Here is a 26,790-nt window from a genome sequence, read left to right as displayed (position 1 = left end):
ATATACCACTAAATGTCCTGCTACAGTTTAAAGGATGGTATATACCACTAAATGTCCTGCTACAGTTTAAAGGGTGGTTATATACCACTAAATGTCCTGCTACAGTTTAAAGGTGGTTATATACCACTAAATGTCCTGCTACAGTTTAAAGGGTGGTTATATACCACTAAATGTCCTGCTACAGTTTAAAGGATGGTATATACCACTAAGTGTAAATGAGGACCATTGCGTGCTCTGCAGTGCATTCGGAAAGTATTCAGGACCTTTGAATTGTCCACATTGCTACGTTACAGCCTAATTCTAAAATTGATTCAAATGTTTTTTTACCCCCTCATCAATCTACACACAAAACCACATAATGACAAAGTAAAAACAGGTTTAGAAATGTTTGCAAATTTACTACAAACAAAAAACAGATTTACCACATTTATGTAAGTATTGAGACCCTTTACTCAGTACTTTGTTGAAGCATAGCGATTACAGACTCTAATTTTCTGGGGCAGTGGTCTCCCAAACGTTTAATAGTCCCGTACCCCTTCAAACATTCAACCTCCAGCTGCGCACCCCCTCTAGCTCTAGCACCAGGGTCAGCGCACTCTCAAATATTGTTTTTTGCCATCATTGTAAGCCTGCCACACACACACACACTATACATTTATTAAACATAAGAATGAGTGCGAGTTTGTGTCACAACCCAGCTTGAGGGAAGTGACAAAGAGCTCTTATAGGACCAGGGCACAAATAATCATCATCATCAATAATTTAGCTCTTTATTTAGCCATCTTACATATAAAACCTTATTTGTTCATAACAAATGGTGAATAACTCACCACAGGTTAATGAGAAGGGTGTGCTTGAAAGGATGCACATAACTCTGCAATGTTGGATTGGAGAGTCTCAGTCATAAATCATTTTCCACACACAGTCTGTGCCTGTATTTAGTTTCATGCTCGTGAGGTCTGACAATCCACTCTCACATACACAACCATTCAAAAGTTTGGGGTCACTTAAAATTGTCCTCGTTTTTGAAAGTACATTTTTTGTCCATTAAAATAACATCAAATTGATCAGAAATACAGTGTAGACATTTAATGTTGTAAATGACTATTGTAGCTGGAAACGGATGATTTTTAATGGAATATCTACATAGGCCCATTATCAGCCACCATCACTCCTGTGTTCCAATGGCATGTTGTGTTAGCTAATCCAAGTTGATCATTTTAAAAGGCTAACTGATCATTAGAAAACCCTTTTGCAATTATGTTAGCACAGCTGAAAACGGTTGACTGATTAAAGAAGCAATAAAACTGGCCTTCTTTAAACTAGTTGAGTATCTGGAGCATCAGCATTTGTGGGTTTGAAACAAAGACCTTTCTTCTGAAACTCGTCAGTCTATTCTTGTTCTGAGAAGTGAAGGCTATTCCCATGCAAGAAATTGCCAAGAAAGTGAAGATCTCGTACAACGCTGCGTACTACTCCCTTCACAGAACAGCACAAACTGGCTCTAACCAGAATAGAAAGAGTGGGAATAATTTTGCACGCCCAATTTTTCAGTTTTTGATTTGTTACAAAAGTTTTAAATATCCAATGTCATTCCACTTCATGATTGTGTCCCACTTGTTGTTGATTCTTCACAAAAAAATACAGTTTTATATCTTTATGTTTGAAGCCTGAAATGTGGCAAAAGGTCGCAAAGTTCAAGGGGGCCGAATACTTTCGCAAGGCACTGTATAGATAGGTGTGTGCCTTTTCAAATCATGTCCAATCAATTGAATTTACCACAGGTGGACTCCAATCAAGTTGTAGAAACATCTCAAGGATGATCAATTGAAACAGGACGCACCTGAGCTCAATCTCGAGTCTCATTGCAAAGGTTCTGAATAGTTATGTAAATAACGTATGTTTTTATTTTTAATACATTTCTTTTAAAAAACGTTTTCACTGTCATTGTGGGGAATTGTGTAGATTGATGAGGAAATGGTTGTATTTAATCCACTTTAGAATAAGGCTGTAATGTAACAAAATGTGGAAAAAGTCTTTGGGTCTGAATACTTTCCGAAAGCCCTGTATAAATACCTAGGTGTCTGGTTAGACTGTAAACTCTCCTTCCAGACTCACATCAAGCATCTCCAATCCAAAATTACATTTAGAATCGGCTTCCTATTTCACAACAAAGGCTCCTTCACGCTGCCAAACATACCCTCATAAAACTGACTATCCTACCAATCCTTGACTTCGGTGATGACATTTACAAAATGTAATTGCCTCCAACACTCTACTCAGCAAACTGGATGTAGTCTATATCACAGTGCCATCCGTTTTGTCACCAAAGCCCCATTACTACCCACCACTGCAACCTGAATGCGCTCGTTGGCTGGCCTTCACTACATATTCGTTCCCGAACCCACTCGCTCAAGGTCATCTATAAGCCTCTGCTAGGTAGCCCCGCCTTAGCTCACTGGTCACCATAGCAACACCCACTAGTAGCACGCGCTCCAGAAGGTATATTTCACTGGTCATCCCCAAAGCCAACACTTCCTTTGGCCGCCTTTCCTTCCAGTTCTCTGCTGCCAATGACTGGAATGAAATGCAAAAAATCATTGAAGCTGGAGATACATCTCGATCTCTAATTTTAAGCATCAGCTGTCAGAGCAGCTTACCCATCACTGTACCTGTACACAGCCCATCTGTAAATAGCACACCCAACTACCTCATCCCCATATTATTACTTACCATCTTGCTCTTTTGCACCCCAGTATCTCTACTTGCACATCATCATCTGCACAACGATCACTCCAGTGTTAATGCTAAATTGTAATTATTTAGCCTCTAGCGCCTATTATTTAACCTCCCTACATTTGCACACACTGTACATAGATTTTTCTATTGTGTTATTGACTGTACGTTTGTTTATGTGTAACTCTGTTGTTGTTTTTGTCGCACTGGTTTGCTTTATCTTGGCCAGGTAGCAGTTGGAAATGGTTAAATAAAGGTGAAATAAAAAAAATAAAGCCTTCAATTGTTCTCATGTGGCAAACATGACTTTATATGCTGGGATAGTGTTGTGTAGGGTCACATGACTTTATATGCTGTGATAGTGTCGTGTAGGGTCACATGACTTTATATGCTGTGATGGTGTAGGGTCACATGACTTTATATGCTGTGATGGTGTAGGGTCACATGACTTTATATGCTGGGATAGTGTCGTGTAGGGTCACATGACTTTATATGCTGTGATAGTGTCGTGTAGGGTCACATGACTTTATATGCTGTGATGGTGTAGGGTCACATGACTTTATATGCTGTGATGGTGTAGGGTCACATGACTTTATATGCTGTGATGGTGTAGGGTCACATGACTTTATATGCTGTGATGGTGTAGGGTCACATGACTTTATATGCTGTGATAGTGTCGTGTAGGGTCACATGACTTTATATGCTGTGATGGTGTAGGGTCACATGACTTTATATGCTGGGATAGTGTAGGGTCACATGACTTTATATGCTGTGATGGTGTAGGGTCACATGACTTTATATGCTGTGATAGTGTCGTGTAGGGTCACATGACTTTATATGCTGTGATGGTGTAGGGTCACATGACTTTATATGCTGTGATGGTGTAGGGTCACATGACTTTATATGCTGTGATGGTGTAGGGTCACATGACTTTATATGCTGGGATAGTGTTGTGTAGGGTGTAGGGGATAGTGTAGGGTGTAGTGTAGGGGATAGTGTACGGTGAAAAGAGTGCATCTTGATTCTCACCTGCCCCCCTGCCACGATGGCTCCAAACAGGTGTAACAGACAGCATTTCAGACTGTCCTTAAGGTGTTCACTCTCCTGGAAGCACTCTGAAACACACATACACAGTCAGTGGACATGGAACACTGTGGGTGTTTTGTTAACTATGCAAATATAACACCCACAACATGAGGCCAGTCTGGTCTGGTGTTGAGAGAACGGCCTCTTGAATGGCTCCATCTCAGTCTGGTCTGGTGTTGAGAGAACGGCCTCTTGAATGGCTCCATCTCAGTCTGGTCTGGTGTTGAGAGAACGGCCTCTTGAATGGCTCCATCTCAGTCTGGTCTGGTGTTGAGAGAACGGCCTCTTGAATGGCTCCATCTCAGTCTGGTCTGGTGTTGAGAGAACGGCCTCTTGAATGGCTCCATCTCAGTCTGGTCTGGTGTTGAGAGAACGGCCTCTTGAATGGCTCCATCTCAGTCTGGTCTGGTGTTGAGAGAACGGCCTCTTGAATGGCTCCATCTCAGTCTGGTCTGGTGTTGAGAGAACGGCCTCTTGAATGGCTCCATCTCAGTCTGGTCTGGTGTTGAGAGAACGGCCTCTTGAATGGCTCCATCTCAGTCTGGTCTGGTGTTGAGAGAACGGCCTCTTGAATGGCTCCATCTCAGTCTGGTCTGGTGTTGAGAGAACGGCCTCTTGAATGGCTCCATCTCAGTCTGGTCTGGTGTTGAGAGAACGGCCTCTTGAATGGCTCCATCTCAGTCTGGTCTGGTGTTGAGAGAACGGCCTCTTGAATGGCTCCATCTCAGTCTGGTCTGGTGTTGAGAGAACGGCCTCTTGAATGGCTCCATCTCAGTCTGGTCTGGTGTTGAGAGAACGGCCTCTTGAATGGCTCCATCTCAGTCTGGTCTGGTGTTGAGAGAACGGCCTCTTGAACGGCTCCATCTCAGTCTGGTCTGGTGTTGAGAGAACGGCCTCTTGAACGGCTCCATCTCAGTCTGGTCTGGTGTTGAGAGAACGGCCTCTTGAACGGCTCCATCTCAGTCTGGTCTGGTGTTGAGAGAACGGCCTCTTGAACGGCTCCATCTCAGTCTGGTCTGGTGTTGAGAGAACGGCCTCTTGAACGGCTCCATCTCAGTCTGGTCTGGTGTTGAGAGAACGGCCTCTTGAACGGCTCCATCTCAGTCTGGTCTGGTGTTGAGAGAACGGCCTCTTGAACGGCTCCATCTCAGTCTGGTCTGGTGTTGAGAGAACGGCCTCTTGAACGGCTCCATCTCAGTCTGGTCTGGTGTTGAGAGAACGGCCTCTTGAATGGCTCCATCTCAGTCTGGTCTGGTGTTGAGAGAACGGCCTCTTGAATGGCTCCATCTCAGTCTGGTCTGGTGTTGAGAGAACGGCCTCTTGAATGGCTCCATCTCAGTCTGGTCTGGTGTTGAGAGAACGGCCTCTTGAATGGCTCCATCTCAGTCTGGTCTGGTGTTGAGAGAACGGCCTCTTGAATGGCTCCATCTCAGTCTGGTCTGGTGTTGAGAGAACGGCCTCTTGAATGGCTCCATCTCAGTCTGGTCTGGTGTTGAGAGAACGGCCTCTTGAATGGCTCCATCTCAGTCTGGTCTGGTGTTGAGAGAACGGCCTCTTGAATGGCTCCATCTCAGTCTGGTCTGGTGTTGAGAGAACGGCCTCTTGAATGGCTCCATCTCAGTCTGGTCTGGTGTTGAGAGAACGGCCTCTTGAACGGCTCCATCTCAGTCTGGTCTGGTGTTGAGAGAACGGCCTCTTGAACGGCTCCATCTCAGTCTGGTCTGGTGTTGAGAGAACGGCCTCTTGAATGGCTCCATCTCAGTCTGGTCTGGTGTTGAGAGAACGGCCTCTTGAATGGCTCCATCTCAGTCTGGTCTGGTGTTGAGAGAACGGCCTCTTGAATGGCTCCATCTCAGTCTGGTCTGGTGTTGAGAGAACGGCCTCTTGAATGGCTCCATCTCAGTCTGGTCTGGTGTTGAGAGAACGGCCTCTTGAATGGCTCCATCTCAGTCTGGTCTGGTGTTGAGAGAACGGCCTCTTGAATGGCTCCATCTCAGTCTGGTCTGGTGTTGAGAGAACGGCCTCTTGAATGGCTCCATCTCAGTCTGGTCTGGTGTTGAGAGAACGGCCTCTTGAATGGCTCCATCTCAGTCTGGTCTGGTGTTGAGAGAACGGCCTCTTGAATGGCTCCATCTCAGTCTGGTCTGGTGTTGAGAGAACGGCCTCTTGAATGGCTCCATCTCAGTCTGGTCTGGTGTTGAGAGAACGGCCTCTTGAATGGCTCCATCTCAGTCTGGTCTGGTGTTGAGAGAACGGCCTCTTGAATGGCTCCATCTCAGTCTGGTCTGGTGTTGAGAGAACGGCCTCTTGAATGGCTCCATCTCAGTCTGGTCTGGTGTTGAGAGAATGGCCTCTTGAACGGCTGCCTGTCTCGCTCATACAAACAGTACATTCATTCACTCACATGCACACAGTCGCACACACCGTGACATACATGCACACACACATGCCCACAGACACACAGTCTCTATCATGTTCCCTTGGGGCCAGTGTTTTCAGTCATACATTAACTCATCGGTCAACACATCCCAGTGAGGAGCAGCAGCAGCATGGCCTCCCAGGTCAGCAGCGTTCCCTCTACAGGCCAACCCCAGACAGAAGCAAACCAATCCCAGAGGGATAAAGCTAGGTCAGAACCAATGATCCCAGACAAGACAGATGGTCCCCCACACACCTCGTCCCCCCCACACACACACACCTCGTCCCCCACATACACACACACCTCGTCCCCCACACACACACACCTCGCCGCCCCCCCCCACACACACACACACATCTCGTCTCCCACACATCTCGTCCTCCCACACACACACACACACACCTCGTCCTCCCACACACACACACCTCGTCCTCCCACACACACGCATGCACACCTCGTCCTCCCACGCACACCTCGTCTTCCCACGCACACTTCGTCCTCCCACACACACACGCCTCTTCCCCCACACACACGCCTCTTCCCCCCCACACCTCGTCCCGCACACGCCTCGTCCCCCCCACACGCCTCGTCCCGCCCACACGCACACACCTCGCCCCCCCCCCCCACATGCACACCTCGTCCCCCACACACACACCTCGTCCCCCCCACACACACACACACACACACACACACCTCGTCCCCCACACACACACCTCGTCCCCCACACACACACACACACACACACACACCTCGTCCCCCACACACACACACACACCTCGTCCCCCCCACACACACACACACACACCTCGTCCCCCCCACACACACACACACCTCGTCCCCCCCACACACACACACACACCTCGTCCCCCCCACACACACACACACACACACACACCTCGTCCCCCCCACACACACACCTCGTCCCCCACACACACACACACACACCTCGTCCCCCACACACCTCGTCCCCCACACACACACCTCGTCCCCCACACACACACACCTCGTCCCCCACACACACACACACACCTCGTCCCCCACACACACACACACACCTCGTCCCCCACACACACACACACCTCGTCCCCCACACACACACACACCTCGTCCCCCACACACACACACACCTCGTCCCCCACACACACACACACCTCGTCCCCCACACACACACACACCTCGTCCCCCACACACACACACACCTCGTCCCCCACACACACACACCTCGTCCCCCACACACACACACCTCGTCCCCCACACACACACACCTCGTCCCCCACACACACACCTCGTCCCCCACACACACACCTCGTCCCTCACACACACACCTCGTCCCCCACACACACACCTCGTCCCCCACACACACACCTCGTCCCCCACACACACACTTCGTCACCCTCCCCATTTCTTCCACACACTATTCCTCACTCCCTCTACTGTACCAGTCATATCCTCTCGGAGCCTCTCACACACACACACGGGCATGCGCTAACACACACGCGTACACTGTGGCAGGTTGCTGGAGTGGCCTTGAGGCGACTGGCTGGAGCTGAAGAGTTCTCTCTGTGGTGTTGACAGAAACCACAGACACAAAGAGAGGCTGTTTGTTCCAAGATGGCCGCTGTCGCCAGAGGCCCAGACAGCCACCGTTCACCATCAGGCTGATCTGGACAGCCTGACAAATAGACTAAGGAGAGGACACAAAGACTGGATTCATCTGGGATAGAGTGAGAGGACTGAAAGAGTCAGAGGTATGAGGAAGAATAGAGTGAGGAAGAGTGGAGCTCTGAGGGGAGGCTGTTCCTAAACTGGGAGAGGAAAGAGAGTGGAGCTCTGAGGAGAGGCTGTTCCTAAGCTGGGAGAGGAAAGAGAGTGGAGCTCTGAGGAGAGGCTGTTCCTAAGCTGGGAGAGGAAAGAGAGTGGAGCTCTGAGGGGAGGCTGTTCCTAAGCTGGGAGAGGAAAGAGAGTGGAGCTCTGAGGAGAGGCTGTTCCTAAACTGGGAGAGGAAAGAGAGGGGAGCCCTGAGGGGAGGCTGTTCCTAAGCTGGGAGAGGAAAGCAGGGAAGTGTGATGTGTTTTCTCTAGAGAGACCTTTTCATTGAGTAGAACATGGCTTCCTCTTTCACTACTGTTAATGACCACACTGAGTTTCCCCCCACTGAACGACCCCGCTGGAGAGGATAACTGGGTTGTGTTCATTAAGGAGAAAACGTTTTGAAAAAGAAATCAAACTCACGGTAGAAGAAGGGGACAAACTCCACAGTGAGAGGAGCTGCTTTGTGTTTCTGTCTGCTCTTCTCCACTGTACTCCGCTGGTCCCTGGAGACGACAGGCAAAACACACGGTGTCAGAAAAAGACCCCCTGTCCAAACTCTGTGTCTGTGTGTCTGTGAGCAGGAACACTGCTGGCAAGGTTTAGCACAAGATTAGAACCAACACTACTTGGATTGATTTGGGAAATGTTATGGAACTTTGGGAAAAACATTTTTTTATACTAATTAGGTAAACCAAGCCGAGCTGTACTGTGAAGATTCAACAACATCCAAGCCAGTACATTACGATTGTAGTGTTTTCAGAAGTGTAACAGTAGAATTGACCATGGTGGAATAAGTGATGATAGATCCTAAGAGCGTTGTATCTAGTGCTTCAGTACCCACTAGAGCCCCGGTGCTGACAGAGCCCCGGTGGTTAATGCGTGCCTGACCCTGCTCCTCCAGTACCCAGAGCCCTTACACTTACTGTGGATCTGCTACAGTTCCATCTATTATTATGAGTCGTCCTCCCCTTACTGTGGATCTACTACAGTTCCATCTATTATTATGAGTCGTCCTCCACTTACTGTGGATCTACTACAGTTCCATCTATTATGAGCTGTCCTCCCCTTACTGTTGATCTACTACAGTTCCATCTATTATTATGAGCCTTCCTCCCCTTACTGTGGATCTACTACAGTTCCATCTATTATTATGAGACTTCCTCCCCTTACTGTGGATCTACTACAGTTCCATCTATTATTATGAGTCGTCATCCCCTTAATGTGGATCTACTACAGTTCCATCTATTATTATGAGCTGTCCTCCCCTTACTGTAGATCTACTACAGTTCCATCTATTATTATGAGTCGTCCTCCCCTTACTGTTGATCTACTACAGTTCCATCTATTATTATGAGCCGTCCTCCCCTTACTGTGGATCTACTACAGTTCCATTTATTATTATGAGCCTTCCTCCCCTTACTGTGGATCTACTACAGTTCCATCTATTATTATGAGACTTCCTCCCCTTACTGTGGATCTACTACAGTTCCATCTATTATTATGAGTCGTCATCCCCTTACTGTGGATCTACTACAGTTCCATCTATTATTATGAGCTGTCCTCCCCTTACTGTGGATCTACTACAGTTCCATCTATTATTATGAGTCGTCCTCCCCTTACTGTTGATCTACTACAGTTCCATCTATTATTATGAGCCGTCCTCCCCTTACTGTGGATCTACTACAGTTCCATCTATTATGAGCTGTCCTCCCCTTACTGTGGATCTACTACAGTTCCATCTATTATTATGAGTTGTCCTCCCCTTACTGTGGATCTACTACAGTTCCATCTATTATTATGAGTCGTCCTCCACTTACTGTGGATCTACTACAGTTCCATCTATTATTATGAGCCGTCCTCCCCTTACTGTGGATCTACTACAGTTCCATCTATTATTAGGTCTAGTCCTGTACTAACAGACCTGGCTCAACCAATCACATGATCTATCAACAGTTAACAAGGTCCATCTCACCATAAGTTGAGGTCAATCTATTTATCTATGATAAGATCAAGCTCACGATTTATGATAAGTTAAGGTCAATCACACGATCCATGATAAGTTCAGGTCACATGGTCTATGATAAGTTAATAGGGTCACCCGATCCATGATAAGTTAAGAAGGTCACACGGTCCATGATAAGTTAAGAAGGTCACCCGATCTATGATAAGTTAAGGTCACATGATCTGTGATAAGTTAAGGTCAATCAGGTACTGGAAAATATCAAATAGATGGACTAAGTGGAATGGCTGGGGTCACATCAGGAGATGTTTGGGGAACATTGTTCACTGTCTGCTCCAGAGCTTTCTAGACAAATAAATGTCAACCTCATTGTGACTTCCCTGGTTAAATAAAGAATAATAAAGCAAATAAGCAAACTCTGCTAGAGTTAGCGACTTAGTGTACCCGCAGGTGCGATGTCTCCAGTTCCGGTAGGGGTCGTACAGGCTCTCGCAGAAGGCCAGAGAGTGGCGGACAAACTCCTCGGCCTGAGTCTGGTCCACCATCTCCTTCTCCTTGGTCTTACTCTTCAGCTGTAAGAGAGAGCATGGTGAGGCTAGAAGACACACACACAGGAATGTGTAATCTCACGGGAATGTACCTACTTAATCATTGTAACATGCTAAAAAAAATTACGTAATCATTGTGGCATGCGAAAAAACAAACTTAATCATTGTGACATGCTAAAAAATGAACTGAATCATTGTGACATGCTAAAAAATGTTTTTGTTCAAATCTGTTTTGAAACAGACTAGCACAAATGCACACACATATCTATAACTAATCATTATGACTGGGTAAAAATACTTTATTTTGTGCAGGTCGGTTTTGTAACGTGTTTTCAAAAAGCAACAGAGTCAGGTAGGCGATGATAGGGGGGAGAGGAGGGTGAATACGGGGGGAGAGGAGGGTGGATACGGTGGGAGAGGAGGGTGGATACGGGGGGAGAGGAGGGTGGATACGGGGGGAGAGGAGGGTGGATACGGGGGGAGAGGAGGGGGGATACGGGGGGAGAGGAGGGTGGATACGGGGGGAGAGGAGGGTGGATACGGGGGGAGAGGAGGGTGGATACGGGGGGAAGAAGAGGGTGGATACGGGGGAAGAAGAGGGTGGATAAGGGGGAAGAAGAGGGTGGATAAGGGGGAAGAAGAGGGTGGATAAGGGGGAAGAAGAGGGTGGATAAGGGGGAGAAGAGGGTGGATAAGGGGGGAGAAGAGGGTGGATAAGGGGGGAGAAGAGGGTGGATAAGGGGGGAGAAGAGGGTGGATAAGGGGGGAGAGGAGGGTGGATAAGGGGGAGAGGAGGGTGGATAAGGGGGGAGAGGAGGGTGGAGAAGGGGGGAGAAGAGGGTGGATAAGGGGGGAGAGGAGGGTGGATAAGGGGGAGAGGAGGGTGGATAAAGGGGGAGAGGAATCAGACCTGCTGGATGTAGAGTGTTGTCATGGTAATGACATGGTTGATGTAGGAGCAGGTGCCAATCTCCTCCACATTGGACAGGTTCCTGCAGAGAGAGAAAGTCATAGCCTGTTAAAGTAGTGACAGGTTCCAACAGAGAGTCATGTCTGTTATAGTAGGGACAGGTTCCAACAGAGAGAGAGAGTCATGTCTGTTATAGTAGGGACAGGTTCCAACAGAGAGAGTCATGTCTGTTATAGTAGGGACAGGTTACAACAGAGAGAGAGAGTCATGTCTGTTATAGTAGGGACAGGTTCCAACAGAGAGAGAGTCATGTCTGTTATAGTAAGGACAGGATCCAACAGAGAGAGAGTCATGTCTGATGTCTGTTATAGTAGGGACAGGATCCAACAGAGAGAGATTCATGTCTGTTATAGTAGGGACAGGTTCCAACAGAGAGAGAGTCATGTCTGTTATAGTAGGGACAGGTTCCAACAGAGAGAGAGTCATGTCTGATGTCTGTTATAGTAGGGACAGGTTCCAACAGAGAGAGATTCATGTCTGTTATAGTAGGGACAGGTTACAACAGAGAGAGAGTCATGTCTGTTATAGTAGGGACAGGTTACAACAGAGAGAGAGAGTCATGCCTGTTATAGTAGGGACAGGTTCCAACAGAGAGAGAGTCATGTCTGTTATAGTAGGGACAGGATCCAACAGAGAGAGTCATGTCTGTTATAGTAGGGACAGGTTCCAACAGAGAGAGAGTCATGTCTGTTATAGTAGGGACAGGTTCCAACAGAAAGAGTCATGTCTGTTATAGTAGGGACAGGATCCAACAGAGAGAGTCATGTCTGTTATAGTATGGACAGGTTCCAACAGAGAGAGGGTCATGTCTGTTATAGTAGGGACAGGTTCCAACAGAGAGAGTCATGTCTGTTATAGTAGGGACAGGATCCAACAGAGAGAGAGTCATGTCTGATGTCTGTTATAGTAGGGACAGGATCCAACAGAGAGAGAGTCATGTCTGATGTCTGTTATAGTAGGGACAGGATCCAACAGAGAGAGAGTCATGTCTGTTATAGTAGGGACAGGTTCCAACAGAGAGAGTCATGTCTGTTATTGTAGGGACAGGTTCCAACAGAGAGAGTCATGCCTGTCATATATTTTTTTAATAGTACCTCATCATCCATTACTACAAAGCTGGACCAATGAGTAGCCAGCTACATTTGACAATTAGAAATAACTATTGATTTTCTGGTTCATTAAGAAAACTAAACTAAAATGTGTTTTTGGTTGTTGAGGTAATTAGACCAAGCCCATTCCAAGGCTCTTTCTAATATAAAAAACAGTAATTTCTGAGCATGATGGTAAGATAGCTGACTAACTCATTGTTCCTGCTTTGTTGTATATCCCTCAAGGTCATGTTCATGACTGTACCATATAGAGGACTACAGACTGAAGCAGCCAGGGAGACACTTTCACTTGTTTTCACTTTCTGTTGCAAAATCCTTTGTTACGTGTCCTACTGAACCACCTACCTACTGCTGGAAGACCCTTTAAAACCAGGGGCACTAAGACCTGTCAACCTAGGCTAGAGGGGTTCCTATCAATAGACACTACCTATAAGAGGTCCAACCCACAGAACTAGAAATTATTCAAATTCCATGGTACAACCAGGTCTAGGTAGGTGGAGGGAGGGGCCAGACTACTGGACCGGTACAACCAGGTCTTGGTAGGTGGAGGGAGGGGCCAGACCACTGGACCGGTACAACCAGGTCTAGGTAGGTGGAGGGACCAGACTACTAGACCTGTACAACTAGGTCTTGGTAGGTGGAGGGAGGGGCCAGACTACTGGACCGGTACAACCAGGTCTAGGTAGGTGGAGGGACCAGACTACTAGACCAGTACAACTAGGCCTTGGTAGGTGGAGGGAGGGGCCAGACTACTGGACCGGTACAACCAGGTCTAGGTAGGTGGAGGGACCAGACTACTAGACCAGTACAACTAGGTCTAGGTAGGTGGAGGGAGGGGCCAGACTACTGCTTCTGGTCCTACAGAAACACCACGCACCAACCTGCAGATGACGATGAGGAACTTGACCAGTAGGAGGGCCAGGTTCTGCTGCTCCTGCTCCAGCCCGTCCGAGGCCTTCTGGACACACTGGAGCAGCTGGTGCCGCAACACCTGCAGGATGTTGTCTGGCAGCAGGGTCATCACTGGAGGCACCTCCTCCAACCTGGGGAGGGAGAGAGAGAAAGGGGTGAAATAAGGGGAACACCAAAACATGCTCAACTCTCACCTGCGTGTCACACACATCTACACAAATATTATGCAAGCGCACGCACACACACATACAAATATTATGCAAGCGCACGCACGCACACACAAATATTATGCAAGCGCACGCACACACACACAAATATTATGCAAGCGCACGCACACACACACAAATATTATGCAAGCGCACGCACGCACACACAAATATTATGCAAGCGCACGCACGCACACACAAATATTATGCAAGCGCACCACACAAATATTATGCAAGCGCACGCACGCACACACAAATATTATGCAAGCGCACGCACGCACACACAAATATTATGCAAGCGCACGCACACACACACACAAATATTATGCAAGCAAGGAAGCACACACATAAATACTACGCAAGCAAACACACCCCCCCCCCGATGCACCAAGCGCGCACACACACACACACACACACTTCTAAGGCCTTCAGGTACGTTACAAACATTTACACTACATTCACACACATACCTAAGCAACACACCATGATAACCTTTAGACTAATGTCATGAAACCGTCCACTGTACAGCTAACAGTGAACCTAACTGTCTCTGTCCCCCTCTGTCGACAGAGGTCATCAGAGAGGAATGGGTCCGTCTCTGTCCCCCTCTGTCGACAGAGGTCATCAGAGAGGAATGGGCCTGTCTCTGTCCCCCTCTGTCGACAGAGGTCATCAGAGAGGAATGGGCCTGTCTCTGTCCCCCTCTGTCGACAGAGGTCATCAGAGAGGAATGGGCCTGTCTCTGTCCCCCTCTGTAGACAGAGGTCATCAGAGAGAAATGGGTTCTTCCTCCAACCGGACCAAGCAGAGCCCAGATGAGCATTCCCAAATTGGGGTAAGAGCGTATCGCTGGGAAAGCAGGACAGCTGTGGCAGAGGGGAGAGGTGGAGTGGGAAAGAGAGGGGAGTGAGAAAGAGAGGGAGAGGTGGAGTGGGAAAGAGAGGGAGAGGTGGAGTGGGAAAGAGGGAGAGGTGGAGTGGGAAAGAGAGGGAGAGGTGGAGTGGGAAAGAGAGGGAGAGGTGGAGTGGGAAAGAGAGGGAGAGGTGGAGTGGGAAAGAGAGAGAAAGAGGCACGGCAACGAACCGACAAACGACCGTACTGGCGGATCTAATGGAAAGTAATCTGTTTCCCCTTGCTCCACACTTCACTCTCTCCAGTCCCCCACACACAGACCACACAGCCTTACGTAACCATCTGACAGGACTGACTGGGCATTTCACTGGTCATGTGACTAGACCACAGCTGGAAGAGCAGAGGAGCACATCACCTCTCACTCGCCCTCTCCCTCTGTCTCTCTCTATACTGCATGTGCTTCTTCTCCCTGAACCATCTCAAACAATGGATGCGGCCGTGCAAACATACAGACATGCACAGAACCTTCACACCAACACAGATCCCAGAGCTGGTTATGGAACCCCAACACAGATCCCAGAGCTGGTTATGGAACCCCAACACAGATCCCAGAGCTGGTTATGGAACCCCAACACAGATCCCAGAGCTGGTTATGGAACCCCAACACAGATCCCAGAGCTGGTTATGGAACCCCAACACAGATTCCAGAGCTGGTTATGGAACCCCAACACAGATTCCAGAGCTGGTTATGGAACCCCAACACAGATTCCAGAGCTGGTTATGGAACCCTATAGTCTATTTCTGTATCTTGCGTTTTGAAAATGCGTCCCCATTTATGACCCTAAAGACAGGCTACATTTGCACAGCGATGGTGGGCGCTCGCCTGTGTGCGCGGAGGCCACAAGCTACTTTTTAGGGGTCATGGGTCAAAACATTTGAAAACCAATGAGCTAGAGAACAGATGGTTGATTTGCTGTACAGCTAGAGGACCGGGTGCAGCACAAACATCCACAATATGAACCGTTTACTTTGCAACAGGGCATCAATCAACAGCCACCACCATAGACCTACTGCTCTTTTGGTTTGTCAAAACCAAAGACTTATAAAGCCTGCAATTGGAATTTATTGTTAAAATGTATTATTGCAAAATCAAAATGTGTTATAGATAAAATAATGAAAAGGGCTGTCTGATGGCCTCAATAAATAGACAAGTATTTGTAGTTGAACAAGTCGTTGCCTGATTAGATGGTTTATTTTTTTTACTTGACATGACTTGCTCTTAGAACGCACGACTCGAGACTGACTCGAGACTCGGCCCGTCCTACTTGGACTGACTCGGCCCGTCCTACTTGGACTGACTCGGCCCGTCCTACTTGGACTGACTCGGCCCGTCCTACTTGGACTGACTCGGCCCGTCCTACTTGGACTGACTCGGCCCGTCCTACTTGGACTGACTCGGCCCGTCCTACTTGGACTGACTCGGCCCGTCCTACTTGGACTGACTCGACCCGTCCTACTTGGACTGACTCGACCCGTCCTACTTGGGTTGACTCGACCCGTCCTACTTGGGCTGACTTGACCCATTCTACTTGGATTGACTCGAGACTCGACCCATGCTACTTGTGACTTGCTTGTGACTCAAATAATAGTGACTTGGTCCCACCTCTGGGGCTATGCTTACCTGGAGGGTGGCTTCTCAAAGTCCACATCTAGACATCTCTCATAGGAGCCAATGAAGATCTCCAGCCACAGCTTCAGGTAGTCTGGGTCCCTCTGTCACAGAGAGGAATGGGAGGACGGAATGAAGGAGGAGAGGGAGAAGAGAGGGTGAGGAAGAGGAGGAGAGGGGGAAGAGAGTGGAGAGGGAGAAGAGAGGGAGAAGAGGAGGGTGAGGTGAAGAGGAGGAGAGGGTGAAGAGAAGGAGAGGGAGAAGAGAGGGTGAGGTGAAGAGGAGGAGAGGGTTGAAGAGAAGGAGAGGGTGAAGAGAAGGTGAGGTGAAGAGGAGGAGAGGGTGAAGAGGAGGAGAGGGTGAAGAGAGGTGAGGTGAAGAGGAGGAGAGGGTGAAGAGAAGGTGAGGTGAAGAGGAGGAGAGGGTGAAGAGAAGGTGAGGTGAAGAGGAGGAGAGGGTGAAGAGAAGGTGAGGTGAAGAGGAGGAGAGGGTGAAGAGAAGGAGAGGGTGAAGAGAAGGTGAGGTGAAGATGAGGAGAGGGTGAAGAGGAGGAGAGGGAGAAGGTGAGGTGAGGTGAAGAGAAGGAGAGGGTGAAGAGAAGGTGAGGTGAAGATGAGGAGAGGGTGAAGAGGAGGAGAGGGAGAAGGTGAGGTGAAGAGGAGGAGAGGGAGAAGAGAGGGTGAGGTGAAGAGGAGGAGAGGGAGAAGGAAATAAAAACATGTTAGTGGTTGTCATGTGAGAATAGAGAGATAATGATTCCACTAACTGTAGTATGTCAGGTGGGGCAGATTACAGTGAACTCAGGTGTGTGTGTGTGTGAGAGAGTAATGAGGAGTGCACCTGTCTGCCTGAAAAACAGGCATCGCTACATTCTCTACTCCCAAGGGGAGTCACGAGCAGCTGCCTTTCAGACATTTCCTACATTCCTGGGAACAATACAGAGAGCCAGAGGACAGCAGCACTGTTCACAGACAGACAGACAGCACATCACCCTCCCACTCTGAGAATGCCAGTCATCTCCACACCCTGGCTAGCCTAAGCTCTATCTCTGCCCAGGGTGGGGAGGTAGAGAGGGGGGTAGAGAGGGAGGTAGGGCAGGGGAGTTCCAAGGCTTGCCTGACTGACACTGATTCAGGTCAAGGGGGACTGATATGAGAAAAGGCCCAGAGTATTATTGTGGAACCAGTAGGAGTGGCAGGAATGAACACTGCTGTGTCAGACCAAGTGTTGTTCAATAAGGCAGTAGGCTATATTGTTTGGTGGGGAAGTACAGTGCTTAGTAGCATTTGTTTGACAAAGCAGTGTTTCTACACTCCTGGGGTGTAGGCTATTCACTAGAAATCAACTGGAAGCAAACGGACCAAAACCAAGAGGGATTACCAGAACTTGTCCAATAAGAAACGTTGGTTTTCGTTGCCAAACGTGTTGCTACGGTGTGCACTAATGAATAAATACACCCCTGGCATGTGCCTGCTTAGTCCGTCAGAGTGTAACACCAGTTTAAGGACAAAACCCACCAGACTGATTGTCGGTCTACACAATACATGGTGTTCATTCGTTTGCTGTCGTCGCGGTGTGTTATAGTGAACACCCACCGATGGCGACTGACGGACGTCATTTTAGCCCTTTTCCTCATGTAGAATCGGTTTGCAAATTACGGACGACCTCTGTTCAGGGGTGCTAACTACTCTTGTCCGGCAGACATTCAACCATCCTACCAGTCTGTGCCTTTTGTCGATTTTCAAGTGACACTTCTGATGAAGTGGTTTTCTGACACCCAGTTCAGTTACATGTAAATGACCATATTTCTTACATCTAGCCAATACTATTCAGGGCCCTATAAATGTGCAGTAAGGTTGGTTATGACACTAGAGCAGGGCAGGACAAGTCTAGGAAAGCCTCAGCCTGCTGCGTGTCACAGTGGGAATGGTCCAGAACACGAAAGAATTCCAAAAGTGAGGTCATCAGATCAGCAAGTGACTTGACAGAGCGTTTGAGAGGGACTTGGATACAGAGTTCAGGACAAGTGTCTGTCTGTGTATACTGGAATCAACATGGTTGTACAGCAAAAACATATGACGATCTTGTTCATTCTGCTCTCAATGTGTGTGTTCCCTCCCCTTGACTGTGTGAGCCAGAGCAGGTTTGGGCACTAGCCCCAGGGAGTGTGTGTGAGTGGTTAGAGAGAATGCCCTCTTTCACTGGGCAGCCAGGGAGTACAGATGTCCACTGAGGGCTCAGGGCTGAGACAGGGAGGACAGGGAGGGGAAGGCGGGGAGGGGAGAGCAGAGAGGGACACACCCTGGGCCTGCTTTCTGTCGCACCACTGCTGACCCAACACCAAGCAACACTGGCCGGATGAATTCAGATCAGATGAGCTCAACATCTGGGTAGCAACCTATTAGTAATATCTCTGAAACGATCTGACAGACTTTAATGACTGATGACGTATTTCCTATTAGTGTGTTTTCTTATGGTCAGCCGGTTTGAGGGGGTGGGTAATCTGGGTTTCCTGTGCCCAACATGTAGACCATCCATCCTGATATCCTGACCACCCCCTCCCTGAGTCTTAATAACACATGACCCCATGGGACCTTCCCAACAGGGTGAATTGTGGGTTGATATTAGTCAGCTGGTTTGGCAGGGGGTTAGACTATAACTGTCGTTGTACCAAGCATGTGACCATTCCTCATGAAATCATGACGACCCCCCTCCCTGAGTCTTTATAACACATGACCCCATGGGACCTTCCCAACAGGGTGAATTGTGGGTTGTTATTAGTCAGCTGGTTTGGCAGGGGATTAGACTATAACTGTCGTTGTACCAAGCATGTGACCATCCATCATGAAATCATAACGACCCCCCTCACTGAGCCTTAATAACATGACCCGGTAGGACGTCACTAGCCTGAGCCGACAAGGTTATCAACATCAATCTTCCCTCAAGGAGATGCCATCCAGAGGAGATGCCATCCAGAGGAGATGCCATCCAGAGGAGATGCCATCCAGAGGAGATGCCATGGAGAGGTGAAGAGAGCATTACGAAGGAGTTCTATCGCTTCCTTTACGACCGACCCGGCACTGCCCTCCTCACCCTACCAGAAGGGCATGGTTGGCATGGTGACCGAGTATGACTGCTAGAGGAAATGGTGAGGGGCGACTCAAAACCACAATGTCTACTGTAGATGTCCCCTCCCTAACAGTTTCTCTGTTTTACCACAATGTCTATTGTAGATGTCCCCTCCCTAACAGTTTCTCTGTTTTACCACAATGTCTATTGTAGATGTCCCCTCCCTAACAGTTTCTCTGTTTTACCACAATGTCTATTGTAGATGTCCCCTCCCTAACAGTTTCTCTGTTTTACCACAATGTCTATTGTAGATGTCCCCTCCCTAACAGTTTCTGTTTTACCACAATGTCTATTGTAGATGTCCCTTCCCTAATAGTTTCTCAGTTTTACCAATGTCTATTGTAGATGTCCCTTCCCTAACAGTTTCTCTGTTTTACCACAATGTCTATTGTAGATGTCCCCTCCCTAACAGTTTCTCTGTTTTACCACAATGTCTATTGTAGATGTCCCTTCCCTAACAGTTTCTCTGTTTTACCACAATGTCTATTGTAGATGTCCCCTCCCTAACAGTCTCTCTGTTTTACCAATGTCTATTGTAGATGTCCTGTCCAAACAGTTTCTATTTTACCAATGTCTTTATTGCCTTCATGGTCCATCTACAGTCACCTTCTCCTCCACATCAATCTCCAGTACTCACTATCCTGGGATTGACTGATGTAACGGCACCAGTAGTATTTATAGTGCACACATGGGAGGGGCTAAACCACGAGGTGTGGTCGATATATAAACACTATGACATTACTGATGTTGCTGGTGATATTTATAGCACACAGTGAAGGAGGAGAGAGCCGAGAGGAGGGAAAGGAGAGAGCTAGAGACGGGCGAACGAGCGAGCCAGAGAGCGAGCCAGAGCCGGGCGAACAAGCAAGCCAGAGAGCCGGGCGAACGAGCTCGCTCGCCCCTGGCTCTGGCTCGCTCGGCTCTGGCTCTCTTGCTCGCCCACCCGGCCCGCTCGCCTGGCCCAGCTCGCACGCCCCTGGCTCTCTCGGGCGAGGGAGCCTGAGCCGAACGGGTGGCAACCCTAAGTCTAAAAATTGCTGTTACATTGCACAACCTTCAATGTTTTGTCATAATTATGTAAAATTCTGGCGGCCCAAACTGTTGCACATACCCCGACTCTGCGTGCAATGAATGCAAGAGAAGTGACAATTTACCTAGTTAATATTGCCTGCTAAAATTAATTAATTTTAACTAAATATGCAGGTTTAAAAATATATACTTCTGTGTATTGAATTTAATTAAGCCATTGATATTTATGGTCAGGTACATTCATGCAACGATTGTGCTTTTGTTAAATCATCACCTGTTTGGCGAAGTAGGCTGTGATTCGATGATAAATTAACAGGCACCGCATTGATTATATACAATGCAGGACAAGCTAGTTAAACTAGTAATATCATCAACTATGTGTAGTTAACTGGTGATTATGTGACGATTGATTGTTTTTTATAAGGTAAGTTTAATGCTAGCTAGCAACTCACCTTGGCTCTATGCTGGACTCACGTAACAGGTTGTCAGCCTGCCACAGTCTCCTCGTGGAGTGCAATGTAATCGGCATCCAAAAATGCAGATTACAGATTGTTATGAAAACTTGAAATCGGCCCTAAATAAAAATCGGCCATGCCGAGTAATCGGTCGACCTCTACTTCCAATAAGAACTCTGTTAATTGAGTTCATTAAACTTCAGGCTGAACTGACTGACCGTGCGTTCTGTCACACAGACGACATCGCCAGAAGCCCCTGCTCGGAGGCAGTGCCCAGAAGCCCCTGCTCGGAGGCAGTGCCCAGAAGCCCCTGCTCGGAGGCAGTGCCCAGAAGCCCCTGCTCGGAGGCAGTGCCCAGAAGCCCCTGCTCGGAGGCAGTGCCCAGAAGCCCCTGCTAGGAGGCAGTGCCCAGAAGCCCCTGCTAGGAGGCAGTGCCCAGAAGCCCCTGCTAGGAGGCAGTGCCCAGAAGCCCCTGCTAGGAGGCAGTGCCCAGAAGCCCCTGCTAGGAGGCAGTGCCCAGAAGCCCCTGCTAGGAGGCAGTGCCCAGAAGCCCCTGCTAGGAGGCAGTGCCCAGAAGCCCCTGCTAGGAGGCAGTGCCCAGAAGCCCCTGCTAGGAGGCAGTGCCCAGAAGCCCCTGTTAAGAGGCAGTGCCCAGAAGCCCCTGTTAGGAGGCAGTGCCCAGAAACCACTGCCATAGGTAGTCACCAGAAACCACTGCCATAGGTAGTCACCAGAAACCACTGCCATAGGTAGTCACCAGAAACCACTGCCATAGGTAGTCACCAGAAACCACTGCCATAGGTAGTCACCAGAAACCACTGCTATAGGTAGTCACCAGAAACCACTGCTATAGGTAGTCACCAGAAACCACTGCTATAGGTAGTCACCAGAAACCACTGCTATAGGTAGTCACCAGAAACCACTGCTATAGGTAGTCACCAGAAACCACTGCTATAGGTAGTCACCAGAAACCACTGCTATAGGTAGTCACCAGAAACCACTGCTATAGGTAGTCACCAGAAACCACTGCTATAGGTAGTCACCAGAAACCACTGCTATAGGTAGTCACCAGAAACCACTGCCATTGGTAGTCACCAGAAACCACTGCTATAGGTAGTCACCAGAAACCACTGCTATAGGTAGTCACCAGAAACCACTGCCATAGGTAGTCACCAGAAACCACTGCTATAGGTAGTCACCAGAAACCACTGCCATAGGTAGTCACCAGAAACCACTGCCATAGGTAGTCACCAGAAACCACTGCCATAGGTAGTCACCAGAAACCACTGCCATAGGTAGTCACCAGAAACCACTGCCATAGGTAGTCACCAGAAACCACTGCCATAGGTAGTCACCAGAAACCACTGCCATAGGTAGTCACCAGAAACCACTGCTATAGGTAGTCACCAGAAACCACTGCCATTGGTAGTCACCAGAAACCACTGCTATAGGTAGTCACCAGAAACCACTGCTATAGGTAGTCACCAGAAACCACTGCTATAGGTAGTCACCAGAAACCACTGCTATAGGTAGTCACCAGAAACCACTGCTATAGGTAGTCACCAGAAACCACTGCTATAGGTAGTCACCAGAAACCACTGCTATTGGTAGTCACCAGAAACCACTGCCATAGGTAGTCACCAGAAACTACTAGGCCTGTGTTGTTGCTACTTATGGATTCAAAAAGTGATTGGTGCTACCATGATCCAATGACGTATAGTTACACAGGCCTACAGACCTAGTTAAAATGACAGAATATTTCATGTAGGTCTGTGTCTATGGTCTCATCACCTTAGTGGCTATAAGCACAGGAGGGGCAGATAGACCTAATGATAACGAGCTAACCACACAGACATCATGCTTCCTGTAATTCAATACTATGCTTCATGTTGTCGAGAAACAATGTCTTTCCCATCATCGAGAACCTGAGGGATGAGTTTTGCTGGTCGTGTTTGGTGCCTCGCTGCCATTGTGGTCTTAATAATTCTGCTAACTAACTCTGGGACGATACTCCAGGCTGATGCCAGTGACACCACACAGACTGCTGGGTAAGAGGATCGTAATGTGATCGGATCAGTGGTCTTCTGCTACATTTTAGCTCCAACATGAACTGGAGTTAAAAGACTGATGCCTTCGCAGTTAGCCTACAAAAAGATTTACAACAGTCAACACATGTATGGAGTGGGCTAGACTTGTTAACTATGGAGGAAAGAAACTCAGTGCGGGTTGTGTTCATTATGCACCAAACAGAAACGGACTGAAACAGGGAGGCAGGGACATCATGGATTCATCCAATAAGAAACCTTCATTTTTGTCTTCCATTTTAAAACATTCAGTTTACGTACCCTAATGAACACAGCCCAGGGGTTTAGGCTTATTGCATATCTGACAGGCCAGTATTCAAGCATCACACATCCACCAAATTGAGTTGGAGGTGAATGAATTAGTGTCAAAGCCTTTTACTATGACCTACAGCTACAGGATAAACTAGTTCCTGACCGCAGCGCCACTACTCCCTTTAATTAGGCTGCTCAACCGTCAACACTAGTTGCTGGGTGTGACTCCACCCCAGGGACCAGGGTGACTTACTGTGATGTCTCTGTCAACCTCTGGCCCCGTAGTGTTGCCAGCCCTGCTTGGGTTAATCATTATAGAGGTGAGTAACAGTTCAGTCACACTGATCTAATGGAAGTTAGAGACCACAGTTGTACTGGATATTTTAGCTAGGTAGCCGAGCCAGAACGGGACTATCACCTGTTTCTGTAGCGTGAGGCAGCTTTAGGATTGAGTACGCAGCCTTACAATTTCAGGGAGGGATCCTAACCCCAAGGTCAAGGAGTTGGTCATTTTAGCTTAACTAAGCTCCCATTATTGTTCATATGCCATGCTGTGTTAAAGGTCAGTTATCTTGGTACAATAGGGTGTAACGAGCCTATCCCTCAATGAGGTGTGACATCATTAACCTGCGACACTGAAGTGTATGGCATCTTAAGGGCAAGTGGAGACAATGGGCAGCCTCACACAACAAACATTCCGGAGGCGATTTAGCTCACGTGACGGACTACAAGTTCCCCTTGCTCCTGATGTATCCTGGGAACCCTGACACACACTGAAGGGGAGACCCCTGAGCCAGTGTTGACATTGCGGCCGCTCTGGGGGAGGTAAAGGTCCTTACAAATTATTTAAGCAATTCAGGCAAAGCCTCACAGGGTTTGTGGCCACATGCAGAGTGAAATACAGGCCTGCTGCTGTAGAAGATTGAATTTCTAGCCTTCTGTCTGACCCAATGTAAACACACTTCCTTAATAGAACAAAGACAATGTGTGTACTCTCCACAATGCCTGCCATTTAACACAGGACTGAGAAGTGAGAGATCAAGTGTTCTCAATGTTTTGTACACGGATTGTTTAGAAAGCAGGTGACAAATCAAATCTGGTTCGATACTAAACTAGCCTGGTCCCAGATCTGTTTGTGCTCTTGTCAACTCATGTTGAGCATGACAATAATTTAAAGGGAGTTGGCATGACAACACAAAGACTGGCACTCCGGCAGGATAATACTAAAAACTTGTGCCATATCATTTCCTGCCCTGTGTCGTGTGGGAGAACAGGTAAGCTCAAAATGCTAATGCTTATGAAAGGGTTGTCCTTTTGAGTGAGATTAAAGAGGGAATGTGTTGACTGCAGTTGAGACTCACATGAGAGGCTCAGACACCAAGCAGTGATTGGTCATCCAGTGCAATGAAACAACTGTAGCTACTACAGTCAATCAAGGGGGAAATAGGTCTAGCTAGGTTGCAATACAAAACAGAATCTATGGAATTGTATTATACCCTTGTACATACAACAAGACGTCACTCAACTAAAATCTAAATACCAGGAGATAGACTTTACACAGTGCAGGACAGTCCAGCAGCTGTTACTGAGAGTAGTGGAGGAAGAACAGGATGGCTTATAAATTCAAGCGCGATTACAATTCATCATCTTGGCCACGTTCTGTTATAATCACCACCCGGCACAGCCAGAAGAGGACTGGCTACCCCTCAGAGCCTGGTTCCTCTCTATGTTTCTTTCTAGGTTCTGGCCTGTCTAGGGAGTTTTTCCTACCCACCGTGCTTCTACATCTGCATTGCTTGCAGTTTGGGGTTTTAGGCTGGGTTTCTGTACAGCACTTTGTGACATCAGCAGATGTAAAAAGGGCTTTATAATTACATTTGATTGATTGATAATCACCCATTACATCATCTCTATATACCACAGCTATTGTAATAGACCTTACTGTCTGGTCTTACTGAGAGTACACCGAGTTTATACCCCCGAGATGGGCACAGATTCTAATGCATGTTTTATGTGTCAAACAGATCAAGAGACAGGTTTGTTTACCTTGTTGCAATACAGCATCCAGACCTCGTACAATCTTTCATTTGATGCCATTCTCCAAGGCGCGTGGTGGGGTTCCAAACAGAGGTCAATTCTCCGGATTCCTCATATTGAGCCCCTAGCTATATCTCCTCATTCGGGCATTGCTCGTATACATAACGATTTGAGATGTTGAGTGAAATGTCACAATTAAAGACAACTCCGAAAATAGTTCAAATACCTTTCTATTTAGAAAGGAAAAACAAACTATTCAAATGTAATCCCAGTGGCGTCGTTTCTGGATTTGTGAACTTCCTAAAGCATTATTCCATCGTGAATTATGGATTCCCAAGGTTTCGCGTTTCCTGCTGTGGTGAGATTTCCACGGTCAAAGTCGCACTAGGTCCACTTCTCGACTCATATGCCACTGACTCTGCCCCTCTCTGGAAAGCCAAGCCACAAACAAAGTTAGTATGTCAAATACACAAGTTCTGTGGCGCCAGTTTATAAATAGTTAACAGCACTTGTTTATAAACACAACACAAGTAGGCTATACCTTTGATAACGTTAGCTGACTGGTTATGATAGCTAATTTAGCTTGCTGTAAACAAACACTATGAATCAGCCATCAACCCAGGCTCGTTCTGTTCAATTAGATCTATGCCCTTCTTTTACAAGAGAAGGATACAGCTGACGAAATAAAACACAAAGCTAACTAACATTAGCAAGCTAACTTGGGGTTGCAGTACGCCGAAAAACGCTCGAGTTAGCAAAGTTACTTAGCTAACAAGCTGTCATTGTGAAACAAGGTGGTTCATATGAATTAACTAGCATTATCGTTCTTACCTGTGATGTGTCAAAACGACGAAGCCTTTTTTTCCTGTCTAACGTTACTTCTCATTTGACACAAACGACGAAACGAGTTTGTGAATTTGCTTGACCTTACCCTAGAATGTAGACATTTCGAAATGTCACCACATAAACAATGCAAACGCACGCATTACTAACGAAAACGACTAAATGTTACAGCCAGCCCATTCCTGTACACTGGGATAGCTACAAACAACACTGGCGGTTAGTGTTGTGGCACTGCCACTCGTGAAGCTGTCTACAATGTGCGAAACGCGGCCAACTACTTCCTGATGTCAACTTTTCCATTTTCAAAGTAAACGTTCTCATTTATTACGCCCAAGGAAAAAAAAAAAAAGTTTTTTAAATCAAAACATAGGTAGAAGTGTATAGTGATAAATAATAATGTTGCCAAAATTGACAAAATAACTTAAACGATTAACGATTAATTAATTGTTTTTTATTTTAAATAAATATAACTGAACTGAATCCAAACTGGATTTGGCCTAAATTAGCCTACTGTTTTAGAGTTTAGACAAAATACAGCCTACCAACATATGGGGATACTTACAGAAGACTGGCGAAGGCCAATAAAATAAATAAACATTGATTGGGCTAAACCCGCTCCACAATGAGCAGGGGTGCACATAACTCAGATCGTGAATTTATTTAGGAAAACATCATCTTATAA

General features: G+C 47.4%; 1 protein-coding gene across 2 annotated transcripts in view; it reads right to left on the bottom strand.

The window, feature by feature from the left end:
• nbeal1 (neurobeachin-like 1) overlaps positions 1-26,385 on the bottom strand; it is a 67,442-nt gene extending 41,057 nt beyond the window's left edge. For both annotated transcript variants that reach the window (XM_031813652.1, XM_031813653.1), the window contains exons 1-8: positions 26,097-26,385; positions 25,275-25,693; positions 16,292-16,383; positions 13,522-13,683; positions 11,472-11,553; positions 10,458-10,585; positions 8,474-8,556; positions 3,766-3,851 (exon numbers count right to left, since the gene is read on the bottom strand). In XM_031813652.1, coding sequence (XP_031669512.1) covers positions 3,766-3,851; positions 8,474-8,556; positions 10,458-10,585; positions 11,472-11,553; positions 13,522-13,683; positions 16,292-16,383; positions 25,275-25,325 — 684 coding nt within the window. In that variant the 5' untranslated portion in view covers positions 25,326-25,693; positions 26,097-26,385. The remainder of the gene's footprint in view (positions 1-3,765; positions 3,852-8,473; positions 8,557-10,457; positions 10,586-11,471; positions 11,554-13,521; positions 13,684-16,291; positions 16,384-25,274; positions 25,694-26,096) is intronic.
• Positions 26,386-26,790: the final 405 nt, after the last annotated feature.

The sequence above is a fragment of the Oncorhynchus kisutch genome, unplaced genomic scaffold (genome assembly GCF_002021735.2).
Source record: "Oncorhynchus kisutch isolate 150728-3 unplaced genomic scaffold, Okis_V2 Okis05a-Okis16b_hom, whole genome shotgun sequence".
NCBI classification, from domain to species: Eukaryota; Metazoa; Chordata; class Actinopteri; order Salmoniformes; family Salmonidae; genus Oncorhynchus; species Oncorhynchus kisutch.
This window is presented reverse-complemented; position numbering and strand designations above follow the sequence as displayed.